Here is an 18,996-nt window from a genome sequence, read left to right as displayed (position 1 = left end):
GTTAGGCTTGATGGCTTATGTGTACATACATGTTGTTTAAGGTAACTTAAAAAAAAAAGGTATTAAAAAAATACATCATTCGGTGACTTTCCATTTAGTATGACAATAAATGGGCAAGGTATAATAAAGCAAATGGGAAGATATGTTTCTATTCTTTGTATTTTCTTATCTTTTTCAAGGACCTTTTTTTTTCTGTTAAGACAGAGGTAAGTTTCCTAAAAGAAATTATCAAAACTTTAAGCTGTTTCTTTTGAATTGCAGGACAGAAGGATCCTCAGACCACCAAGAAGTGGATGCCTTCTGGAAAGAAAAACAGTTGCTGTCAAGAACTGCAGTATCCAGAGGCTTCAAGTGACACTGATGATTCTGTCTTTGTAGAATCTGACTACCAAAAAGGGGGAGTAAAAGACCTGAAAGAGAGTCAAAAGTGCCTAAAACTCCCACCTCCACAAAATCTCAGAGAGTCAATCTCCAGAGGCAGTCCAGACTTGCAACCCAGAAGGAGAGAAAGGAGCTGTGAAAAAAGTACAGAAAATAAAGTGCCAACTGTGGCATTACAACAGAGTACAGAGATAGAATCAGATAGCTCGGATGGTGAATTTGAATCATTAATAGAACAGATAAGGAAAGGAAGTATACCTCAAAACCCTATCTTAAGCACAAATAAAACTGTCCACCAACCAAGCACAAGAGGTGAGCAATTGTTCTTGGCTGACTTGCAAGCTACTGACAGCAGTGGTGTAGTGCTGATTGCCTAATTATTTTAATTTGTGTGGCATATGTTTTAGAAGTGCAACCCAGCATCTTGCACTTGAATTTGATGCAATCAGAAATTATTCCTCTGAGTATTATGATTCTGTTAGTCTTGTGGTATCAAAGTTTAAGTTTTTCAGCATTGCTTGTTTTTATAATTCCTGTAACTGTAGGCATTTTAAAAATTGTTCTTAAAAAAAATCTAACTGGTGGTTTTGAATGATGTTCCCCAGCCAACAGAGAGAAGGCCTACTGAAACCACAGACCTTGAAGTGGTCCTTGATTTCTGGTGTGAGGGTCACTCATTTTACTAGTCTATCCAAATGTGGAATGGGGATATAGGTAGCTGTCTGATCGCAACTTGATTGTGAAACAAATAATGTGACTTATGGTACATGACAGAAGGTTAAAGTAACTTTTTCTTCAATGGTGTCTCTGCATTACTGCTCCCAGTGTGCTGGTGGTGTATTTTGAATTGTGAAGTGTTGCAGAAATACCTAAGTGAGGTCATAAATGTTTTTCCCTCTAGTTCCTCCTAGCTGAATGTTTGAAAGCTTGAAGTCTGCCACTCTTTCATTGAATGTTAATTTTTGTACTATATAACAGCAAATTACCTTTCCCTCAGTTGTATAAGCCTTCGTATTCAAGTATGCACAGTAGGAGTGTGTGTGCTGAGGTGGAGTATTTAACTTTTTCATCTTTGTCTGTTACTTGGTTGCTGATGTCTGTGTTCCAGATTCTTTGTAATCCTGTGACTCTTTCTGTTGAACTAGAAAATAACAAGTCACCCTGTGAAGATGGCCAGCCTTTGAAAGGGAAGGGAGTCAAGACACCAAGACCAAATTCTATTTCACTTCAAGAAACACCTTCCAGGATAATGGCTTCTGCAGGAACTCCTAGGAACAAATTGGTCGGTTGCTCACAGTCAGCAAAGACAGAGAAAAGGTAAATTTTTTTTTTTTTTGTAGGTTATTTTTTTTCCCTACTATGTTCTTTGACCAAATATAGATGGACAGATAGATGCTAAGCATTTTGCTTAGGATGACATTCTGATTTTTCTGGTACCTAGAAACTTCTGCTACCAAATCAGCAGTTGTTAAGTAGCTGTAAATCAAAGCTTTCAGTCACGGGTGTGACGGGGAGAATATAAACTAATCTCTGCTGAGAGGAATTAATGACTAAAAAATGTGGCAAATACCAAATCTTTTTTGTAAATGGTAGCTCTCTTGCTATTCTTTGTCTTGGCACAGCGTACTTCTAACATGGCTGGCCCCATGCATTCTATTTATCCATCTGCTATTTGTGACCTCACTTAGGTCACTTAGACATTTCTGTGACACTTCACCAGTTCAAAATACACCACCAGCACACTGAGAGCAGTAATGCAGAGACACCATTTGAATTAAAAAATGACTTTAACCTTCTGTTGTGTACTATAAGTCACATTATTTGTTTCACAATCAAGTTCTGATCAGATAGCTACCTATATCCCCATTCCACATCTGGACAGATTGGTAAAATGACTGACCCTCACACCAGATTATAGACTCTATTTATCCATCCAGACTGATGCTATTAATAATACATGCCTTTTTAACAAGCTTGCTTTGATATTTTTGACTAGTATTCTCAGAACTTGCAGCATTCATCTTTCTTTTTCTACAGATGCAATTTAAGCTTTTCAGGAGAACATCCTTTTCATTTATGGTGGTAGCTGCCTTTGTTCTGCCTTTTAGCCCTGTGATGTTTCCTTTAGTCATTTTATGATTGTGTATACCAATACAAAATCTTTAAATGGTGTCTTCAAAGCTGATACTTTGTCAGAATGTTGCAGTATTGGAGTTAGTAAAATACCTGCTTCCCCTGACTGAATTCCTGAGGATTCCCAAAAGGTGAGGAGGATGGAGCGAGGAGATGGCTGGTCTCTTCTCCCAAGGAACAAGTGACAGGACAAGAGGAAACAGCCTTAAACTGTGCCAGGGGAGGTTTAGACTGGATATTAGGAACTGTTTCTTCCCCAGAAGGTGCTCAGGCATTGGAACAGGCTGCCCAGGGCAGCGGTGGAGTCACCATCCCTGCAAGTGTTCACACACTGTGTAGACAAGGCCCTCAGTGGCATGGGCTAGTGGTGGCCTTGGCAGTGCTGAGGAACAGTTGAACTTGATGATCTTGATGGTCTTTCCCAAGCTGGTTGGTTTGATGATTTCTGTGTTTCTAAAAATACTCTTTATTGTGGGTGATCATGTTAGGGCTGTTCAGATATGGATCAAGTTTTGGTATAATAATGGCTCACTGTGTCACAAAGATCTGAGCTACCCTCTTTTCCTATTTAGGAATCCTCATAATCTAGTTTTGTGAATTAATAAAGTAATTTCAGAACTGTTGATCGAAGGAGGTGATCCTGCCCCTGTCCTCTGCTCTCATGAGACCTCACTTGGAATATTGTGTACAATTCTGGTGTCTTCAACATAAAAAGGATATGGAGCTGTTGGAGCAAGTCCAGAGGAGGGCCATGAGGATGGTAAGGGGGCTGGAGCACCTCCTGTGTGAAGACAGGCTGAGAAAGTTGGGGCTGTTCAGGCTGAAGAAGAGAAGGCTGTGTGGAGACATCAGAGCAGCCTTCCAGTATCTGAAGGGGACTACAAGGATGCTGGGGAGGGACTCTTCATCAGGGACTGAAGTGGTAAGACAAAGGGTAATGGATTAGAACTTAAACAGGGGAAGTTTAGGTTAGATATAAAGAAGAAGTTCTTTACTATGAGGGTGGTGAGTCACTGGAATGGGTTGCCTAATGAAATTGTGAATGCTCCATCCCTGGCAGTGTTCAAGGCCAGCTTGGATAGAGTCTTGGGTGACATGGTTTAGTGTGAGGTGTTCCTGCCCATGGCAGGGGGGTTGGAACTGGATGATCTTAAGGTCCTTTCCAACCCTAACTGTTCTATGATTCTGTTGCAACAGCTCTGCCTCTTCATGCCCCTGAAGGGGCAAGAAGATGCTATAAGCCGATGTTTCCCACTGCCTCTTGAGGGCAAGCCAGAGAAAAGTCAGGAGAGCTTTATGTCAGTGGCAGCATCCCAGAGATCTTTATTGGCTATGAAATGGCTATTATTTTTCAATTTACTTCAGTAAACTGCTTTGTTTTTTCTTGCAGGCTCAGGGTGTGCTCAGTGCCTGGCTGTTTCTTGCAAGATCTCTCAAATCCAGGTTCCCACTATGTGAGGTATTTTAAGAAAAATAAAGAGGAGCTGGCATGGAAACTCTACTGTCTGTATAATAGCACCATTTTTGACCAGAAGGTTGGCTTCAAAACAAAACCTACAATTTTAAAATGTTAAAATGTGGCTCCTTGCCTTTTGATGTGATTGCTCTTTATCCTCTTCAGTTAGTAGAAGTTAAGCTTTACAGCAATGGCTTATGTTTGAACTAGTTCGAACAATTTCTTTGAAAGGGTTTTATTACCACTGTGGTGCAGCGGTTTACAGCTTGGCTTGCTTTCCCAGCTGTAGCGGTGTACCATCTGTAAGTGAGCAGTCTGGATGTTGTCCAAGAGTCCTTGATGAGAGAAACTGCTACATGAGGGGCCTTTGATCAGTTTCATCTTTGAATGATACTTATCTTCATGAGTTTTATAGTACCTGCATGGTTATCAGCTAAGCAGCCTGAGAATCTTTTTGTTGCTACCTCTGTGGTAGTGGACCCCAGCAAAGGCGGCTATGGCTTTGCTGCTGAAAGAAGGTTGCATATCACTGTTGCTCATTAAGCTTTTACAGAAGTAACATGTACTAGTGAACTCTTCAGCATTATCATAGCCTAACAGCTAATTGTAACACAACTTTCTAGCCTCCAGCTGACAAAAGGCAAGTGGTGGGAGCATATGTTGGGGATAAGGGAGCTAGCTAATGAGTAAAAGCTCTTCCCTTTGTTGTTAGGGCCTGTCATGGTACATGCAGTTTTAGTTCGTTCCTATTGCATGTTCATGTTTGTCATTCTGGAACGGACAAAAAAGCTGTTTATTCTTTGACTAACAGTTCTGGGTGAACCTAAAGCTGTAAGTTGTGTTCAAATTGAAGGTTCAGTTTCAGAGAACTGCTGTCTTGACCTTTAAATCTTCTGGGATACTGGAGACTCTCCTCTGGTGAGAAACATCTGTGAAAGGAAGGATGCTGCTCTCAGTAATTCCAATAGCATTTCCTTCAGGAGGCAAAAGGTGTCTGTGCAGCTGAGAATACGTTGTGGAGCTGAGCAAGGACACATTGAGGTCATGGGAGCTGAGCTGATCAGGCTCACTACTGCTGAAAGCAAAATATTTTGCTCACCAGTACTAGCACTTAACTACTTAACTACTGCTGGACCATTTATTTAAGCTTATTAACTAATTTGGATGACAAAAAAAGTGATAGTAAAAGAACAGAGTTAACTGAGATAGATATTATGAGGGGTTATCAAATCAGAAGCAACACAGAGAATAAGCAAGGGATGATTTTTCTCCCTCTCACAGTGTGAAGGTGCATCAAATTAAAATGGCAAGTTGCAGGTTCAGAACAACCAAAGCAAATGGTACTTGACCTCTAAATTATTAAGCAGTAGAGCTTCTGATAGGAGACTATAATTGTGGTCTGTGTGCTAACCATGCACGCGTCTAAGAACGTACATACATGTACTCCCCAAAACACCAGAAAACACTTCTAAGGGCTGTTTGTTTAATAAAGAGGAACCACCTGTGGCTCAGTGAGGTGGTGTCTTGCAAAGTGACTAGCAAAAATAGGAGTCATCTTTTTTGAAGAGGAAATTTTTCTGTTTCATTGCTGACCTTGTATTTCCTCTTAAGCAGCATGTGTTAGCCACTGTTCAAGGCAGAATAGAGGAGCCAAAGGACTTTTTGTCTCATCCTGCATTGTGAAACTCCCAGTGTTGGTTACAGAAAAACTGAGGATAGGAATGACAAGGAGGAGGGTGGGTTTGCATCTTGAATGACAACAGTGTTAAGGGCACTAACAGGCACCTCCTTTGCTGGCTTTGCAGTAAATATAAGGGGAAGCCAGAGGTCCAAAAGGAGAGATGTAGGAGAGGGCAGATTACACATACTGTTTTGTTTTGCAGTTACCAGACAAAATGGAAATAATCTGGAATAAGAAAATGAGGAAAACAGCAGGATATTGTGTAACTGGGCAGACAGAAGGTCCTGAAGCAAAGCGTTACGCTCGCATAGAACTTTCTGAGAAAGTCTGTGACTCTGCAGGTAGGTAAAAGAAAAAATACACACACAGTACACACACAGTATGCTAGAGATTGGAAGGGACCTCAGAAGATCATCAAGTCCAATCCCCCTGCTGGAGCTGGAACACCTAGATAATGTTACACAGGAATGTGTCCAGGTGAGTTTTGAATGTCTCCAGGGAAGGAGACTCCACAACCTCCCTGGGCAGCCTGTTCCAGTGTTCTGTCACCCTCACTGAGAAGAAGTTTCTTCTCAAGTTTAAGTGGAACCTCTTGTGTTCCAGTTTGTACCCATTACCCCTTGTCCTATCATTGTTTGCCACTGAGTAGAGCCTGGCTCCATCCTCGTGACACTCCCCCTTTATATATTTATATACACTAATAAGGTCACCCCTCAGTCTCCTCTTCTCTAAACTATAGAGACCCAGCTCCCTCAGTCTTTCCTCATAAGGGAGATGCTCCACTCCCTTAATCATCTTAGTTGCCCTGCACTGGACTCTCTCCAGCAGCTCCCTGTCCTTCTTGAACTGAGGGGCCCAGAACTGGACACAATGTTCCAGATGCGGTCTCACCAGGGCAGAGTAGAGGGGAAGGAGGACCTCTCTCGACCTACTAACCACCCCCCTTCTAATACACCCCAGGATGCCATTGGCCTTCTTGGCCACAAGGGCACAGTGTTGGCTCATGGTCATCCTGTCATCCACTAGGACCCCCAGGTCCCTCTCCCCTACACTGCTCTCTAACAGGTCGTTTCCCAACCTATACTGGAACCTGGGGTTGTTCCTGCCCAGATGCAGGACTCTACACTTTCCCTTGTTATATTTCATCAAGTTATTCGCTGCCCAACTCTCCAGCCTGTCCAGGTCTTGCTGGATGGCAGCACAGTCTTCTGGCGTGTCAGCCACTCCTCCCAGCTTAGTGTCATCAGCAAACTTGCTGATAGTACACTTGATTCCCTCATCTAAATGGTTGGTGAATATATTAAATAATACTGGTCCCAGTACTGACCCTTGAGGCACTTCACTAGTTACAGTCCTCCAACTAGACTCCGCCCCATAGACTACAACTCTCTGGCTTCTCTCCTTCAGCCAGTTCACAGTCCACCTCACTACCTGATCATCCAGACCACACTTCCTCAATTTAGCTGTGAGGATGCTGTGGGAGACTGTATCAAATGCTTTGCTGAAGTCAAGGTAGACCACATCCACCGCTCTGCCATCATCCATCCACCGTGTTATTTCCTCGTAAAAGGCTAAGAAATTAGTCAAGCATGATTTCCCCTTGGTGAAGCCATGTTGACTGCCCCTCATAACCCTCTTATCCTTGATATGCCTTAAGATGGCACCAAGGACAAGGTGTTCCATCACTTTCCCAGGGATGGAGGTGAGGCTGACCGGTCTGTAGTTACCTGGGTCCTCCTTCTTGCCCTTTTTGAAGACTGGAGTGACATTTGCTTTCCTCCAGTCCTCAGGCACCTCTCCCGTTTCCCAAAATACGTTGATTCTTCTGTGAGATAGCAAGTTCTAGAGAGAAAAACATGAATGTGAGGCTTAATTGATATGGAACAGGACCCTGCTTTGATATTTCATATTATCTTAAATAAATAATTCCATTAATTGTAGTACTTGTCTTCACAACCCTTCTGAGAGGCTAGACAAATTTACAGAAATGTGAGAACAGAGATATATTAATGCTAATTGCAATATTTTGCTTATATTACTGATTTGAAGAACTGTAGGTTACTCATATGTACTATAATGACAATCTAAAATCTGACTCATCCATCATAACTAGCCACCTTATTGGTCATATTTGAATCTGGAATAAAGATAGGTCAGTGTCAAATTAAGTTCTGTTGTGTGGTGGGTACTGTAACTGTTACTTCTCCCTCATCCCCTCTCAATTTGGGGAACTTAATGTTTCACTTACCATAGAAGAACCAGTTCTAGAAATGATAGAATATTTTTAAATAAGCTTAATAAATCTTATAGATCAGATCATGAGAGATCATAGTATCATAGAATCCCAGACTGGTTTGGATTGGAAGGAACCTTAAAGATTATCCATTTCCAGCCCGTTGCCACGGGCAGGGACACCTTCCACTAGAGCAGATTGCTCCAAGCCCTGTCTAGCCTTGCCTTGAACACTGCTAGGGATGGGGCAGCCACAGCTTCTCTGAGCACCCTGTGCCAGCACCTCATCACCCTCACAGGGAAGGTCTTCTTCCTAATGTCACCTCAGTCTCCCCTCTGGGGCAGGTGAAAACCATTCCCCTTGTCGTGTCCCTACAGGCCTTTGTCCAAAGCCCCTCTCCAGCTTTCCTGTCAGCCTTTTTATTTATTGGATGATTTATAAGGTGTCCTTGGAGCCTTCCCTTCTTCAGGCTGAACAAGGCTAACTCAGCCTGTCGCCGTAGGAGAGGTGCTCCAGAACAAGCATACAACTGCTCTGGAATTAGAACAGAATTCCCTGGGAATCTGCTTTTGAGGGCTTAGTAGTCCACAAGTGCTCATCAGTTTTTAAGAAGTACCTTTTAGAAGCAGGGGAGCAAGCAATCCTGTGTCGTAAGTCAAGCAGGCAGGGCAGGAGACTAGCTTGGCTGAACAGGGAACTCCTTGTGGAGGTCAAGGGGAAAAAGAAATTGTACGATCTCTGGAAGTAAGGTCTGGCTTTGCATGAATATTACAGAGCTATGGTTTTTATATGCAGGGTGAAGACATGAAAGGCCAGAGCTCATTTGGAGTTGAAACTTGCCAGTGTTGTCAGATAGCAAGGAACGCTTTTTTTAAGTATGTTAATAGCAAGAGGAGGTCTAAAGAAAACATTGGACTGATGTTTATAATCAGCAGACTAAATAGGGATGAATGAAAAAGAAGAGGTATTCAATGCTACTTTTTGCCTGAGTCTTTACTGTCAGACCTTGGGCTGCTCAGTCTCCTGAGTCGGAGGACTACAAGTGTGGACACTGAAGTTGTCAAAAACCAGCTGTATGTCCACATACATGTCACAAGTCCATGGGGCCTGATGGGATTTACCGCACAGTACTGAAAGAGTTAGCCAGAGTTATAGCAGGACACCTCTCGATCATCTATGAAAGGTCTTGGGAGCCTGGGGAGGTCCCTGCTGATTAGAAGACAGCCAGTGTTATTCTGGTTTGCAAGAAGGACATGGGGGAATATGCAGAAAACTAGAGACCTGTTTAGTCTAACCTCACTTTGTGCAAAAATTATGGAGATGATTGCTTTGAGTACTATTGAACAACAATTAAAGAATAATGCAACATAAGACACAGTCAGCATGGGTTCACAAAGGGAAAGGCCTGTTTAACTGATTTGATATCCTGCTATGATAAGGTCACCCACTTAGTGGATGAAGGAAGGCAGTGGATGTAATTTTTTTTTGGTATTTAGTAAGGCTTTTGATACTGTCCCTCACAGCATCCCTCTGGAGAAATTGTCCAACTGTGGGATGAATAGGTTCATGGTGTTCTGAGTGAAGAAGTGGCTGAAGGGCAGATCTCAAAGGGTTGCAGTGCATGGGGCTACATCTGGCTGGCAGCGGCTCACTGGTGGTGTTCCTCAGGGTTTCATTATAGGGCCAGTCCTGTTCAATATATTTATCAATTATATGGATGCAGAAGTTGAATGCACCTTTAGCAAGTTTGCTGATGATACCAAACTGGGAGATGTTGTTAACTCTTGAGGGAAGGTGGCCTTGCAGAGGGATCTAGCTAGATTGGAGCATTGGGTGATGATTAATGGGATGCAATTTAGCAAGTCCAAATGCTGGATTCTGTACCTGGGATGAAATAATGCTGGGCACAAGGATAAACTGTGAGAGGAATGGCTGCAGAGCAGCTCTGCAGAAATGGATCTGGGGTGCTGGTTGAAAGCAGGCTCAGCAGGAGCCAACAGTGTGCCCTGGCAACCAAGAGGGCAAACTGCATCCTGGGGTGCATCAACCACAGTATAATTAGCTTGTGAAAAGAAGTCACTATCCTGCTGTATTCAGCTTTGGTATGGCCTCATCTTAAGTGTTGTGTGTGGTTCTGGGCCCCATAATGTATTAAGGACGTGAAGGTACTTAAATGCATCCAGAGGAGGGCAACAAAGCTGGTGAAAGGTCTGGAAGAAATGGCATATGAGGAGTGACAAAGGACTTTGGGTTTGTCTTGTTTGGAGAAAAGGAGGCTGAGGGGTGACCTCGCTGCTCTGTACAGCTTCCTGAAGAGGGGAATTGCTGAGCTCCTCTCTCTGGGATCCAGAGATAGGACATATGGGAATGGTTCAGAGCTGTGCCAGGAGACCTTTAGACTGAACATCAGGAAGCATTTCTTTACCATGAGGGTGGTTAAACACTGGAACAGGCTTTCTAGAGAAGTGGTCAATGCACCCCATGCCTGTCAGTGTTTTAAGAGGCATTTGGACAATACCCTTAATTGCCACAGAAAATATATGGACTCAGTCAGAGATCAATATGATCAGACCAAAGACATTTATTATAGAGTATCAATCCTTTTTATACTGTTTCTCTGCCTCGGCTTACAATAGCTTGCTGTATTATAATTGGATACATTTTCTTGTAATACACCACAACTACAGTTACATTTACAATAGCTCACTGTATCATATTTGGATACATCATCAATAGCTCGCTGTAGTATAATTAGATACATGTTCAATAGCTTGTATGATGATTGAATGCATATACAATAGCTCAGTATGCTATGCTTTGATTCATATTCCTGCAGCACACAGCAACTAGTAACAATAAGCGTACGAGAACTTAACCTTTAAAATTTGCTAACAGTCCACTATTTCGTATCTTAGCACAGTCCAGTTTCTTCTTACCTTGCTTGCACTGATACTTTTGCTACTGCTACTTTTGCTTCTTTACCCACATCCTCCTTCATCCTCTGTTCATGTCGAGCTCCATGTAGGCACTTGCTGACTTGGGAACATGGCCATTCTTTGCTAAAAATCCATCCACACTTAATACCATGCTGTAACTTTTGGTCAAGCAGTTGGACTAAGTGATCACTGCACATCCTGTCCAGCTGAAATATTCCATTCTAATTGTGGAGAAAATTTCGTGCTCTGTTCTAGTTGTTTCTGGAGGAAAAATGTCAGTGTTACAAAAAAAAAAAATCAATGAATCTTGGTCTATATAAACGTGTTTAGGGTCTCATCTAAATAAAAAAAAGAAACAAAAACCCAACAGAAAACAAAACAACAGAACAAACAGAAAAAAAAGCCCCCAAAACCAAACCAACCAAGCAGAAAAAAACAGATTAGGTGTGTAGGGAAGTAACTAGGATGCAGAATTAAGGCTAATCACAAAACTGGAAATCCACTGAGTGAAATCTTGGTTTTGGACATTTTATCTGATCAAAACATTGGTAATTCCAACCTCCAAAATAAGTCATAGAATTGTAGAATGGTTTGGGTTGGAAAGGACCTTAAGATTATCTAGTTTCAGCCCCTGTCATGGGCAGGGGTGCCTCACGCTAGACCATGTCACCCAAGACTGTCCAAACTGGCTTTGAACACTGCCAGGGATGGAGCATTTTCCACTTCTTTGGGCAACTTGTTCCAGCACCTCACCACCCTCACAGTAAAGAATGTCTTTGTTAGATCTAACCTGAACTAGCCCTGTTTAAGTTTGAACCCGTTACATCTTGTCCTGTCACTCAAAACCCTGATGAAGCCTTGCATCTCTATACTAAGTGTTAAAGCATTGGCCAAGGATGAAAGTCTGTACTTCCCCGTACCTGACTGATCTCGATATCTTTTGTTTGCCTTACCCCAAGATCGTCTTCGAGACACGCTAGTTCATGAAGCTTGCCATGCGGCCACCTGGCTGATCAATGGTGTTCGCGATGGACATGGACGATTCTGGAGATACTATGCCAATAAATCAGCTGTGATTCATCCAGAACTACCAGTAGTAGCACGTTGCCACAGCTATGAGATTAATTACAAATTCATCTATGAGTGTGTTCTGTGCAAAGCTACGTGAGTAATGTTTTGGTCTTACATATGACTGTGTATTAACTTTGTCTCAAATTTGGCAGTCTCCTATATCTAGAAATGATGGGTCTCTTAAACTGGGGTACTCTTGAGTTGTCACTTCGCGCTTCCTAAGCCGTCAGATCCTCGTTATGCCATTCCACATGTTTGTTTTCAGGTAGTCTCAGTTCCATTTCAGAGGTCAGGACAGGCTGAAGTGTCTTCCGAGAACCATTGGTGATGATGGAAGGTCTTTGGGAAGCAGTAAGAGATAAGAATATGTGCCTTGGCTTTTAATGACATGGCAGGAAAAGGTCACCTCACGTGGCTGCTCTCACCTTTCAAACATTGCTCAAACGATGTAAATTTGGATTCACCTTCTACTGTAGTTAATATTGAGTGAACTTGTGAAAGCTTTTGACCACTTAACTTTGATGTCATGATCGATTGATCCCATTATAGGCTTTTTGGTAGGAGGAGTATTTCCACTCTTATCTAAGTACTACATCAGAGAATCAGCTAGGTTGGAAATGACCTTTAAGATCAACTCTAACTGTTACCCCAGGACTGCCAGGTCCACCTCTAAACAATATCGAGTAATACTTGTAGGCCTACACTGATAGAACAATGAATGGATCTGGCACAAAGCTGTAGAATGCATGTAAGTAAAGTACTAGCATTTGTTGCAGAAATGAGCCATTCCAAGTTTATTTGACATCTGTTCACATTTTACATCTTAGAAAGTAACATCTTTGACTGTTACTTTGAATGTGCCATGACAACAATCTAGGTTTGATCTAAGGAAAAGCAGTCCACAGGGAATGCTAGACATGGCATGGTCAATTGAATTGCTTTTTATATGCTTATCCTTGTAAAGATACTGAGGACCATCTGATGCTGAAGTCAGTCAGTAGTAACTGGAATTCAAAGGCAGAACAAATCCCCATAAAAACTAGGCACAAAATGTGTCACAGTATTTAGATACTAGAATAAAGCACCAGAAGAAACTTTCTGGGGTTTGTATCTTTGACTTGAATTAAGACTAAACATTTTTCCTAATCTTGTTACAGTAGTATTAAGTAAAATGTAGAAACAAACAATATAACGATTTCTATTGGTTTAAAACTATAAAACCGGTAGTCAGTTTTCTAGTTGATCTTTTACCTCATGGACTCTTTCAGCTTGTGTATCTATTAAAGGAAAATAGATATCTGCAGCCACACAGGTGTCAGCAGCACTGTAATGTGAAGAACTGAAGTTGGAGACATACTGCTGATAGATTGCAACACTGGTCATCAGACTTCTGTCTTGCTTACTGTATTTGTTAAATGAGAACTATATGTGTTGCTGAGATCAAGCATAAGTAATAGTTGCTATAGTAATTTCCCAGGTTTTTTACCTTTCATGGGTGTGGAAAGTGTCACTTTTTCTGGAAGATCATAGCTGACCCCAGGCTTCTGTATGCAGTGACCTTGGTCTCAGTGGGAGAGCATGAAGTTTTGTGAATTCAGTTCTGCATAGCCTGGGAAAATGGTTGACAATGGTGTGGGGGGTTTTAATATTAAAAAAGAATAAATTATCTCCCCCTTCCCCCCCTCCCCTTTAAGGGCTAAGTGCATCCTTACAAAGCATGCATGGAATTTTTTTTTTTTTTTCCATCAGGGTCATGCATGCTGCTTCCAGAAGCACCAGAGGGAAAGAGTATTTCACATATAAAAGAATCTTCCTGAAGTAGTTAATATGGTTATGCAATGCATTAGTTACTTAGATGCGACAGAGCATTTAGATTTGAATACCTAAAGGGAGCTGACAAGAAGTTTGGAGAGGGACTTCTCACAAGGGCCTACAGGGATGGGCCAAGGGAGAATGGCTTTTACCTGCCAGAGGGGAGATTAAGATAAGACATTAGGAAAAAATTATTTTCTAAGAGAGTGAGTAAGCCAGGTTGGACGGTGCTTGGAGCAACCTGGCAGGGGTTGGAACTAAATGAGCTTTAAAGTTCTTTCCAACACAAACCATTCTATGATTCTGTGATAAGATTTGATGGTGATGGCTTTGGAGAGAAACTTGAAGGAGGGGTAGTTGATACGTGGGTTGTGGAGGTGTTTTGAATTGTTGCAGCACTTTATACTACTAGACTGAGAGTAAAAGAGACACAGGAAGGACCCAAGCTGAAAAAGCAGTGGAAAAAGTTCTAGGGTAGAGAAATGTGTAATACAGATTTGATTGTTCCACTGTGTGAAGTATGTAGTTTGTTCCTTGCTCTAAAATGCTAGTTTAGAAATCTGACCTAAGTAGCCTGGCAGAAGAGAAAGGAGCCCTTTCCTACAAGTACTGTCTACTGCAATTGTGAAATCAAAGTGCTTATTTTTCCATTTCAGGACTGGACGTCATTCCAAGTCTCTGGACACAGAGCGCTTTGTGTGTGCATTCTGTGGGGGGCAGCTGGTCCTGAGTCGGCCCACTTGGAAGGGTGGTACTCTTGCTAGGACACGTCTAATGCCCTTTGCAAAGCATGTGGAAGAAAACTATGGACTTACTAAGAGAGAGCAGCCTGGCCTGAGTCCTGCAAAAGTCATGCAGGAACTCAGTGCTGATTTTGCTTTAAAAACTAGGCTTCAAGATTCCTCGTAATATCTCAATACACTCCTTTTTTGATGCTATTTAAATTTTGCATGTAGTAGTATATAACATTAATCTAAGAATGTGTTTTGGAATATTCCAGATAATATTTTGGCATTAAATACTTCTAATAAAGGAAACCTTATAGATTGTTCTAAAATTGGCCGGAGTGAACAAGAAGTGTAATGATGATAGAAAGTCCATGGCAATACACAAGTCAGTCTTAAGACTTCAGAGAAACATCAACTGTGCCTGGGAAAATGCAGTTCAATGCCCTTCATGGGACTGATTTGTTATGTTTGGAATTTTCTGAATGGTAATTACATGTAGTGCTTCATAGCATGCCTTCAGTGTCTCCATGAGCAATGGATTTACTCTTTCATCTGGATAGCTGATATGCTGTAGACTCTGTGCTGAAGACCTGCTAGGTGTTCATCTGTCCATTCTTGCTTAGATGCAAGATGAATCCAGGCCCAAAAGCCAAAATCCTATGGTATGTCTTGATGGCTTCCAGTGCCAGGCCTGAGGAAGGCCTCAATATGGGTTCAGGCATTCTCCCAAAGAGTTTCTTGAGTGGTTCTTGGCTGTTTTTGTTAAAAGCGGTAGGTAAGTGATGCCTCAAATGTGTTGGAGAAAGTGTGAGTTTCTGCAAAGCTTTCTGGCCCATAGTGAGATCAAGCTCTTGATTCAGTTTTAATTTGCCTTTATCACTGAGATTTCATAGAAGCCAGCGAACACAACTATATGCTGTTGCCTGCTATATGACACTTCTATGGCTCATCAGCTAGATGCCCATCTCCACCACTCTGGGCTTTGAAAAGAAGATATGTGCTGTCATGATCATCAGCAGAGAGTGAAGTTATGGGGAAAGCCGGCAGCAGCAGCAGGAGTCTCCCAGAACTGTCCTCAGGTCACCATTGACTGACCCTGACTTCCCTCCGGTCATCACCTCAACAAGGAGTGAACTTCGATGAAACCCAGATGAGCTCAGCAGTGACCAGATGAGTTCTGCAGTGTTGTCAGCAGGCAAGAATCCAACACTACACACTGTCTCTCCTGCCCTGAAAGGCTGTTAACAACAGGTGAAGCCTGACGTTATGGACTGAATGAATACAGCAAATTTATGGGAATGGTCCATGGACTAAGGAATGGTATCTATCTGTGTGCGTGTGTGTGTGTGTATGTATATATATATATATATAATAAGAAATATGGAATAAGAGGTGGATACTGTCCTGGTGCAGTTGTAACAGGTTGGTTTTTTTTTTCCTCCTTCTTAGTAGCAGGTGCAGTGCTGTGGTTTGGCTTTAGTCTGAGAACAATGCTGTAACACACCAATGTTTTAGTTGTGGCTCAGTCCAGTCAAGGACTTTTCAGTCTCATAGCTCTGCCAGTGAGGAGGGGCACAAGAAGCCAGCAGGAAGCAGAGACAGGACACCTCACCCAAACTAACCAAAGGGGTATTCCATACCACAGCACGTCATGCCCAGTATATAAACTGGGGGCAGTCACCTGGAAGGCCCAGATCGCTGCTTGGGTCAGGCTGGGTATCAGTCGGCACGTGCTGAGCAATTGTTATTCCCTTGTTATTTCCCTTACCATTATTATTACTGGTGGTAGCAGTAGTGGTTTGTGTTATACCTTAGTTACTGGACTGCTCTTCTCTCAACCCATGAGAGTTACATTCTTTTGGTTCTCCTCCCCATCCCTCCGGGAGTGGGGAGAGGAAGAAGTGGGGAGCGAATGAGCAGCTGCATGGTTCTGTTACAGGCTGGATTTAAACCACGACACCCGCAAATCTGTTCCCTTGCCTGGGAATGTACTTTTCTGTTACGGGATCTCAAAGGAAATAAACTGTGAAAAGTGGAAGAAACATCCAAAAGTTCTGGTGAGAGCACCGTTACTGAAACGGAGGAAGGGAAGAAGAACAAAGCACCCAAGCAGCCAAAGCTTGTCCATGAGATCCCCACGGAACTGTGTGTAAATGATGTGCCTGACCTGTTGGAGGACGAACTGAAGAGCTCAATGAAAAAGGATGTTTAGAATGGCTCTGCCAGGTTAAAGCTCCAGGTAAAGGGAGTTAATTGCTTCGGAATTGGTAGTGGCTCATGTAGTGCTGCTGTCACAGAAGCTGATGCATATGATGTACTGCTCAGCTAAAGGCGCTTGCTACCTTTGATTTCTGTTCTCTTTGTGTGCTAGATTCCCAGACTTGACCATCAGAGATCTAGAGAAACAGGAAAGAGAGAAATTGGCCAGCAGCTTGGAGTCATTCATCCTTGAGACCCAGGTAAGAGAGGGATATAAAGAAATGAGAATACCTGGAGAGCAGGTAGAAGTGTCTTGTGCAGCTTGGCTGATCTGAATGCAGTGAAGTTGTCTGGGCTGGGGGGTGATTTGGAGAAAACTCCAGGAACAAACTTGCCAACAAAGTTTTCAAGTTTCAAGCAGGTATTTACTGCGGCGCCAAGAGACACTGGGGACAGCTCCTCCTAATGCGTGTCCCCGTGTTGCTACACAAGCCGCCCTTATATAGTCCCTGAGCATACATACATATTCATGAGGCTACATATGGATTACATTATTTTCTAGAAAGTTCCCTGCATGCATACAGAATTGTGGTGGTGGTCTCTGAGGGTCATTTACTTCTTCCAACAATCTTCACCGCTTCTGGCAGCCTTTGAAGCATGTGCAGTAGATGGTTGTATCAGCTTAATTGGTTTGTTAGCACCAGCGACGTAATAATCCTCCTATCCTCCTACTTATTAGTTGGTTTAACTGTAGCCCATCCTGGACACCTGCTATTCCCAGATACTCCTTATCCCTGTGTCCTGTTCTTCTAGACTGTTTTTCTTAAAATTACTTCAGCTGTAATTTATCTTGTGCAAGAATTCTTAGTATGTTCTCTAGGTGTACTCTACTTTTTTTTTCTGTGTATCATGCAGCTCAGTAATTTTCCATTGCTACTGTTAAAAAGCCATCAAACTTAACATTGCTTAAAACTGTTTCTAAAGGTTTATTCTGTTTTGGAATTTTGTGCCCCCCATTGTCTCAGGGGAGATGATTTGAAGAGCCCACCTTTTGTCTTTCAGTCATTTTTCCACTACCTTTAGGCTTGCCAAGCACATGGGGACTTGATAGAAATGCAAGACTTGCCCCAAGTGTGTCTAACACATTAGGCTTTAGGTTTCTGTGCACCTAGCCAGGAGTTTTGGAACACTTGCACTTGGGCTGTAAAGAAGCTACAGCTCCTCAAGAACCACTGCTGTGTGGTTAAGTGCATGTGAAGTTCCGGTGGTTGCAGCTTTACCATCATGTACCTGATGTGCACGTGTCTATACACTTGCTGTGTTACCACCATGCTTCTGGTAATACTGGGAGCAGGAACTCAGATTTGGGAGGGTTGAGTGATAATCTCCTGGCCAGTGCAGTCAGCGCCCCAGGAGTCCACTCTGGCCCTGTTACAAGGGGGTGACTGGGTGGTTTTATGCTTCCGCACTCAGTGGTATTTGATGGGAGCGCTTCCTTTGTTCTTTGCAGGAGAAGCTTTACGAAGAGGAGCATCTGTTTTTCTCATCAGGGGAGCAGAGAGAAGACATTTCCAAAAAGCTTAGCGAGGCTTCTGTTTGGATGGAGGAGGAGGGCTCTGCAGCTGCAACTAGGGTACTGCTGCGTGTATTCAGGATACCAGGCACTGTCGCTACCATGGAAATAACCACACAGGCTGACTTGAGGATCAGTCCACCTCGATCCTTTCTAATCTGTTTTTTGCAAGTCTCTTGCTTCCCCAGTGCATTTTGCACAGAATAAAACACCATGTTCTTGCAGCTGTGAATGAGCAGCTTGAGCAGTAACTGGTGAAGTTACTGTACTGCAGCCCATCCTTTTCCACCTTTCTCTCCTGATGCCTGTGACAGGCAGGGGGAGGGCAAGAAAAGGGGGAGACTCGAGGTCGACCCCTCGGCTTTTGGAGTCGGGGATATAAAGGATCTGAGGCCAGCTATACCCCAACTGAGAAAGAGATACTGGCAGCCTATGAAGGGGTTCGAGCTGCTTCGGAAGTGATTGGCACTGAAGCACAGCTCCTTCTGGCACCCCGGCTGCCCGTGCTGGGCTGGATGTTCAAAGGCAGGGTCTCCTCTACACATCATGCAACCGATGCTACATGGAGTAAATGGGTTGCACTAATTACACAACGAACTCGAATAGGAAATCCCAGTCGTCCAGGCATTCTAGAAGTCATCATGGACTGGCCAGAGGGCAAAGATTTCGGAATGTCACCAGAGGAGGAGGTGATGCGCGCTGAAGAGGCCCCACCATATAATAAACTGTCAGAAAGTGAAAAGCAGTATGCCTTGTTTACTGATGGCTCTTGCCGTATTGTGGGAAAGCATCG

At 42.9% G+C, this 18,996-nt stretch overlaps 1 protein-coding gene and 1 long non-coding RNA gene across 4 annotated transcripts; both read left to right on the top strand.

The window, feature by feature from the left end:
* Positions 1 to 147: 147 nt before the first annotated feature.
* Positions 148 to 14,752, top strand: GCNA (germ cell nuclear acidic peptidase). Of its 3 annotated transcripts, XM_062630068.1 has the most exons (7): positions 233 to 693; positions 987 to 1,095; positions 1,527 to 1,698; positions 3,905 to 4,049; positions 5,854 to 5,992; positions 11,780 to 11,984; positions 14,360 to 14,752. In XM_062630068.1, the coding sequence occupies exons 2-7, from the start codon at positions 1,077 to 1,079 to the stop codon at positions 14,610 to 14,612; spliced, it is 933 nt and encodes a 310-aa protein (XP_062486052.1). In that variant the 5' UTR covers positions 233 to 693; positions 987 to 1,076; the 3' UTR covers positions 14,613 to 14,752. The 3 variants fall into 3 exon arrangements, with proteins under 3 accessions (XP_062486051.1, XP_062486053.1, XP_062486052.1); XM_062630067.1 differs by lacking the exon at positions 987 to 1,095 and having other exon boundaries at positions 148 to 693; XM_062630069.1 differs by lacking the exons at positions 987 to 1,095; positions 11,780 to 11,984 and having other exon boundaries at positions 148 to 693.
* A 1,747-nt stretch (positions 14,753 to 16,499) lies between these two features.
* On the top strand, positions 16,500 to 18,456 carry LOC134169522 (uncharacterized). The gene is made up of 3 exons (XR_009966904.1): positions 16,500 to 16,670; positions 16,811 to 16,890; positions 18,141 to 18,456. It is a non-coding gene; the product is annotated as an uncharacterized LOC134169522 (long non-coding RNA).
* The last annotated feature ends 540 nt before the right edge of the window (positions 18,457 to 18,996 follow it).

This window comes from Pezoporus occidentalis, unplaced genomic scaffold (assembly GCF_034315485.1).
Source record: "Pezoporus occidentalis ecotype Australia unplaced genomic scaffold, CSIRO_AGI_Poc_V1 ctg348, whole genome shotgun sequence".
Lineage (NCBI taxonomy): Eukaryota > Metazoa > Chordata > Aves > Psittaciformes > Psittacidae > Pezoporus > Pezoporus occidentalis.
The sequence above is the reverse complement of the archived record's forward strand: the minus strand, read 5'-3'. Positions and strand labels throughout refer to the sequence as shown.